This window comes from Sinocyclocheilus anshuiensis, unplaced genomic scaffold (assembly GCF_001515605.1).
Source record: "Sinocyclocheilus anshuiensis isolate Anshui unplaced genomic scaffold, SAMN03320099.WGS_v1.1 scaffold590, whole genome shotgun sequence".
NCBI classification, from domain to species: domain Eukaryota; kingdom Metazoa; phylum Chordata; class Actinopteri; order Cypriniformes; family Cyprinidae; genus Sinocyclocheilus; species Sinocyclocheilus anshuiensis.
The window spans coordinates 1,567,729-1,574,562 of NW_015544192.1; the positions used below are offsets into that span (position 1 = coordinate 1,567,729).

The following is a 6,834-nucleotide window of genomic DNA, read 5'->3' on the forward strand; positions in this document are numbered from 1 at the left end:
GCCGGCATTGTAGTCTACTCTACCAGGATCAGGAAACAGTCCTCCATAAAATGCGTTGTACACATCTGAATATTTGGGTTGAACTGTTCTGGAACAGTGTTGTAAATACAACTTAACCACTGATTTCTAGTCGTGTCCTCTTTTGGAAGGCCAAACCAAGTAGTTTCGCTTTCACAACGAAACACAGCGTCACACATGGCAGGCTAGAATGAGGAACAGCCGGCGGACTTGAGTGAGCGGCGGCGGGCGGGCATAGAGAACGGCGCGGCCGGCGGATTCGACGAAGGAGCGGCCGGCGGGTTTGAGGCAACGACATGTGACGACCCTGGGCTGGACTCCGCTTCGTCCACGGTGAAAGCCGATCCGGCGATCGACAGTGCGAAGTTGAATTTTAAAAGAATTATCTCTTTGGATTTGAGACTTTAGTCTTTGCAACTTTACAGATCTTCTTTATGCACCAAGAGCTTGTAACACTTCAAAGAGAAAGGAAAAAATTAAAATCGCATCATATGACCCCTTTAAGTCATTTACTGAGAGAAAATGTAAAAAATTTATCAAAAGTAACAGCAATCAATTTATAATTTTACAAAAGATTTCTATTTCTAATAAATGCTGTTGTTTTAACTTTCTGTTCATCAAAGAATGGCCTGAAAAAAATGTTTCCCCCCAAAAAAATAAAAAAAAATAAAAGCAACACAGCTGTTTGATGATGATAATAATAAATGCTTCTTGAGCAACAAATCAGCATATTAGAATGATTTCTGAAGGGTCATGAGACACTGAAAACTGGAGTAATGACTACTGAAAATTCAGCTTTGCCATCACAGGAATAAATTACAAGAGAAAACAATTATTTTTAATTGTAATAACACAATATATATTCTCAATATGACTGTATAATATTTAAATAACTTTCACATAATATATTCACAATATGACTTTTTTTTACTGTATTTTTGATCAAATAAATGTGGCCATTGTGAATATAAGAGATTTCTTTAGGGATATTGCTTCTATATTAAAAAAATATATATTTTTGACTTAAAACAGAAATGTCAACTACAATTAAAAGCAGGCAAAACTTTCTTACCATCACTTCCTCCTTTCTTTTCCCTTTTGCTCTCGTGTGGGCTTAAATGTCGATTGTGTTTAGATTTGCGACTTGTCCCACCCTGTTGCTCTCTGTCGGCTCTATGCGTCCTTTCCTCACTGCTGCTGACACCTGTGGGACGATTCTTCTGTCTCTCCTGTTCCTGAATGTCTTGGGAATTGTGCTCTCTGACTGGCTCTTTGTGTGGCTTGCTGTGTCTAATATCATTGCTTGGAGGACTGGGCTCTGGCTCCTCTTCTGGAGGGCTTTCATATTCATCTGACTGATACTCCCTTGCACTGCTGTGCCTGTACTGTGAGCTGTAGTGCTGTGGAGGGGAGGGGGAGTAGTCATGTTGGTATCCCATCTCTTCATGTTGTTCCTCCTCCATAAGGGGAGGTTCATCTGGAGACCCCTCCCGGACTCGTTTGTGCCCTCCAGACTCATTAATTCGTGAGTGGGAACGCCCTTCCTTTACACTTGGCCTTTTGATAAACATGAAACATATACTTATTCATCTCTTATATCTCAAGACAAAAACTCCACAACCAGGGTTCCAAAATTAATACCCGCCAAACATCTAATCTGAGTAAAAGTCACCAGCACTGGTAACTTCTGGTACTGGTAACCGTTCAAAGGTTTGGGGTCAGTAAGATTTTAAAAATATATATATACAGTATCTCACAGAAGTGAGTACACCCCTCACATTTTTGTAAATATTTTATTATATCTTTTCATGTGACAACACTGAAGAAATTACACTTTGCTACAGTGTAAAGTAGTGAGTGTACAGCTTGTATAACAGTGTAAATTTGCTGTCCCCTCAAAATAACTCAACACACAGCCATTAATGTCTAAACCGCTGGCCATAAAAGTGAGTACACCCCTAAGTGATTATATATATGCAATATACAGTTTCATGACCAGTAAGAAACATTTAAGGCACATACATTTTCCTCAATTCACCTGCCATTGGCAGTTGTGGCAAAAAGTTAATTTTGGACCATGACAACAAAAATATTCTCAAGAGCAGCTGTTTCAGTTTCAACTTCTTCACTAAGAAATTTTGCAGTTCTTTGTCAAGAATCTTTATAAACAGATTTTAAGCATTTATCTCTCCCCTTTGTGGAAAATTACACTATTCTTATTACCTTAAATGGTTAATTGCAATGATGTGAACACATAATATATCACTTTAAAAAGCTAACCTGTCTGCAGATCTCTCTGGAACCAGCTTTTTCCACTTGGCCACAAGGTTCTTCGCTGCCTCTCCAGCAAATTCATGTTTGCGCAGAGAATTCACTGTCTTTCCAATGCCCGTTTCCTGCAAGAATCAAAGAAAACAAACATATTAAAAGCCATAGAACCAATTGCATTTTTAAAAACTTTTAGACCAAAATCAAGAGTAATACTTTAGAACATAAGTAATATTAATTATATAAGTAATATTAATCTTACCACCAGGATGTCTACTGTTATAGGAAGCTCCCCCAGCCTTTTGAGAGTTTTCAGCAGCTAGACAGAAAATTAAGGGGGAAAAAAAGTTTAATTGACAGTAAGTAGTATTTATGGTTGATAAAATTTCCATTAAACACTCACCACTGGCAGTTGTGGCAAAATGTTGATTTTGCACCATGACAACAACAATATTGGAAAGAACATTTTGTCAAAATCTTTGTGATCAAATTAAGTGTTTATCTGCAAACTTTTTGGAAAACTACACTACTCTTACTCTAAGATCATTTACAATGTATTTAACACAAATTATCCTAAAATACCAAATGCATCATTTTATAAAACTAACTACAAAAAAATATATATGTACTGTGATGCATAAATTATACCCAAATACATATAAAATATAGACAAACCATATAGATGTATTACATTTAGAAAAAACTGTCAGTAGCATGCATCATGATGTTTACATATTTCAAGGAGTAACTGCCATTTGTACATCAAAACAAACAAAAAATTTCATGACCATGGTGCAATGTCCAAATAACAAAGTAGTACAGTCGTAATTTTATTGTACATGAAGACAACTTTGTAAATAAGACTAGTGCCAGCCAGGTAACAAAGTTATCAGTTGATTAAGCAATGTCAAAGATTCACTTTAATGCCAGAATTACCAAAACAAACATTTAAGTGCAATTTCATCGTGGCCTACAGAGGAACATAGAGGTAGGGGTATGGGTAGGGGTGGGGAGGGGGCTGCATTGACCAGAAAGTTGGGCAGTATCTCAAACCCCGTTGAGCTTCCTATCTAGACAACATTCTGAGGCATGGAATGAAGCATTCCACCTTAGTGTAATAACTATTCAGTATTGAGGAGGAATCGTGTCTTACATTGAGTAACACAACCTCTGCTGCATTACTCAGGGCCCGTCTTCAATTGTCACTGCTATCGTATTAAATCGTTGTGGTTGACATTTCTGATAACCGAGCACAAGCTTCTGGGAAAGTGCCTCGATGCTGTTTCTGCTGTAGTAGCTCGGTATATCGAGGCATATTTGAAGAGAAATCTCAGTCCAGACTGATCTATCTAAACCGATCATCCATTTCACGGTCTGCTGCTCTTGTAATTGTTATACGTGGGATTTCTGCATAGCAGTGCTGATCTAACCTCAGGCTAGACACTCGCCGAAGTGCGTAAAACACAGGCATACACGGTGCGAAAGGAGAGACGTAAAGAATTCGCTTCGTCTTACCGAAAATGTTCCTTACCTTGCGAGGCTCTTGATTCTCTGCGAGCCTTAACTGCAGCTTCTCGACTGCTTCCAATATCTCCTCCGCCATGTTTACAGCTGGTTCATGTTGTTGCCCGGAAGCCACAACCGCAGTGGTGGTGGGGGCCTGCTGTTGTTTCAGACTGCTGCGAACTTCCGTCACTCCGAACGTAGATTCCGGAAAAACGTCATACTGCTGTTATAAAGTCATCCTAATCACTTGGTGAAGCCGTGATGTGTTTATGTATTGTCAAGCTTTGTATAATTTAGCATTGTGCTTATTTCAGATACACCTAAGAAGGCCAAATGTAAAAAAAACTTTAATTTGCTTTTAATTTGCCTATAGCATTTCTAAAAGTGATGTAGAATGTATTAAATTGTTTAATTTGTTACATTATTCAAATACAAGGACTCACCACAACAACATGAGTGAAGCATCTTCTTGGCCAAGGATGTAAACAAATGTTCCAGCATCATCACAGACTAGCGACTGAAGCTGGTTATAATAACATAAATATACGCTGTTAAATTTTATATATATAAGAATCTGCAATTAAAGAACGCATACTTATCTAATTATAGGCGATTTCAACAGACTGCCCGAGGCCAGCATGAAATGCAGTTGGTGGGCCACTGCTGCGCATTGTCATGAAAGCTTATCATTTGCACCCGTTTTTAATCCTTTCCAATTAAAACATTAATGAGATTTTAAAGCATTCAAACACAAGTAGATGCGAAAGAACTCAACTGAGTACTCGCGCGCTGTGTTCGGTGCGCGCAACGAGTCACAGCCCTTGAACACCTAATTGATTTTTGCCTCTTCTTGCGCTTGAACGGACAAATACTTACAAAATTATGTCGAAATACATCCATCTTGGCAAGTACCTTCAAAAAACTGGTGGTTATAAGACAAGTGAACATAAACAGTTGAGAAAGAAATTGTATGTGTATATCATTAAATTGGATGCATTGTCTCTTAAAGTGACCACGCCTAATTTACTAGCTGTTTGCGGTGTCCTTAATGTTAATCCCAGTCAATGATTAATCCAAGAAAATAAATTACTAAATTATTTTGTAGTTTTAACAAGATTTATTCTATATTTAATTTACACAGGAGTGGATGACTGTATATGGAGAATGTTATGTAGGTGGGGTTGAGGACTGGTATGATTGTGTTGCAGAGCTGTGGTTGGTTCATCTTTTCCACTAACTCCTGCTGCCAACAAAGCTATGACAGACAGACAAACAGTGAGAGACTGATTACCAAGGAGAGAAAGAAAACTGTGTGGATTCAAGAACTAAAAGAAATCGAATGAACGAACAAAGAAGGACAAAGAAGAAGAGCTGGAAGAGAGCTATAAAGTAGAGGTAAACATTCTGACTGTGCTTCTTCTTTCTTCCGATGAATGCATAAGGACATAATAATACATATACATTAAATTAGACATTGACGTGAATTTTTTAAAAGCAACAGAACATTGCTTACACTTCCAATGCATGAATTAGATTCACCATCTCCTAATTAAAAAGATTTAAAACAAAAATTAAAAAAAAGCTTTCTGGACTTACTATAAGCTTGAATCATGTGACATGCTTACTTCATATAGCCATGTTTCGATTTATGTGAGTTTACTGAAAACTAAACATCACTTATATGCATCCCTGACATTTCACAATCCAAGTGCAGACTTTCTTATCAAAGGCATACCAATGTGGTGTGGCCTAAATTTAAACAGACCCGACAGAGTCAAAAACAGAGAATAACATGAAGGTTGTTTCTCACTCTATAAATAGCATGCAGAGCGAGTAACTTGTTGGAGGTTGGCACGCAAATACTTAGTTGGACTTTCCACAACACTACATTTTAGACTGAAGACAGACAGCCAAGCCTTCAGCTTTTAGGACTGACTTGTAACAGCTGCTTCTTTCCCATCTCCTCTTACCCTCTCATCCTCTCTTATTATCTTTCTCTTTATAGAAATGTCCTTGTCCCCCTGCTTACCCCTCACCTTTTCATATTGGGTGTTGTGAAATCTTCCTTACAGCATCAGATAAAAGAACATGAACCTATCATTTTTCAATTAACCTGAAAGGATCTCCAGATGACTTTCATTGAGCTATCTGGGTCAGATGGTTGTACGACCATCACTGAAACTTTTATCAAACTACTGCAAACCTGAAGATTATTTCTGTCATTGATTTTTTTTCCCCTCAAGCATTTTCCTCTCTGTGCTCTAAATAGCTGCAAATGTGCTGTGGTTTTGTGTGTGCATGTCATAGCCCATGCAGGGTCAGCAGCTGCCGTGGTGTAATATAAGAGGTGACAGTCGTGTTAGTGCTTTATGACTGCTATGTTGCAACACTCCTGAAATCATTTAAACGTCTGCAGAAAACTATGGATCCAAATGATAGTGTCACGAAATCATGGCAGGCAACATATCATTTAGATATCTAATGTATCATCAAGAAAGAAATATAGCTCATATTAAGACTTAATGCACCGAATTTTATAATTCTAAGATATTTACGTTCTGTGTTCCTTTACGTATGGTAAATCTTGCCATATTTTAGGGTCCAACTAGGAATAAAAGTATTCTGACTGGGAAAAAACACAACTGTGAAGATGGAAATAAACACTGAAAGGTTTGCACAATATACTAAAAGTCTAAAATGTTACAAAAATCTACCTTTTTGTAGAAAAAGGTTGATTTTTGTAAAATTTTAGCCTTAGCAAGACAAAAAGTAGGCCATTTTATTTAAAGAAAATGTTACAAATGACATTTCTCTCTCATTTCCATCACAGGATGTTATTATATATTTATATATGTTATTATATATATTTATATAAGCTAAAATCATTGTTGCCTTTTGCTGTCATAAACATTTGTTTTCCTAACATTCAGGCTTTTAAGCATTGTATTGTCCAACATGTACATTTAAATCATATCCTCCTGAGAACCATAAAAAAAAGTTTTGTGACTTTTTTTTTTTTTTTTGTCATTACATTGGGGGGAA

General features: G+C 37.2%; 2 protein-coding genes across 2 annotated transcripts in view; one reads left to right on the forward strand and one right to left on the reverse strand.

The window, feature by feature from the left end:
• eloa (elongin A) overlaps positions 1-3,989 on the reverse strand; it is a 9,675-nt gene extending 5,686 nt beyond the window's left edge. The window contains exons 1-4 of the mRNA XM_016496950.1: positions 3,818-3,989; positions 2,549-2,605; positions 2,299-2,414; positions 1,091-1,575 (exon numbers count right to left, since the gene is read on the reverse strand). Of these exons, the coding sequence (XP_016352436.1) occupies positions 1,091-1,575; positions 2,299-2,414; positions 2,549-2,605; positions 3,818-3,889 (730 nt within the window). The 5' untranslated portion in view covers positions 3,890-3,989. The remainder of the gene's footprint in view (positions 1-1,090; positions 1,576-2,298; positions 2,415-2,548; positions 2,606-3,817) is intronic.
• Positions 3,990-5,015: 1,026 nt separating this feature from the next.
• LOC107696549 (kelch-like protein 31) overlaps positions 5,016-6,834 on the forward strand; it is an 11,585-nt gene continuing 9,766 nt past the window's right edge. The window contains exon 1 of the mRNA XM_016496947.1: positions 5,016-5,187. The gene's annotated coding sequence lies outside the window, so the exon portion shown is untranslated. The remainder of the gene's footprint in view (positions 5,188-6,834) is intronic.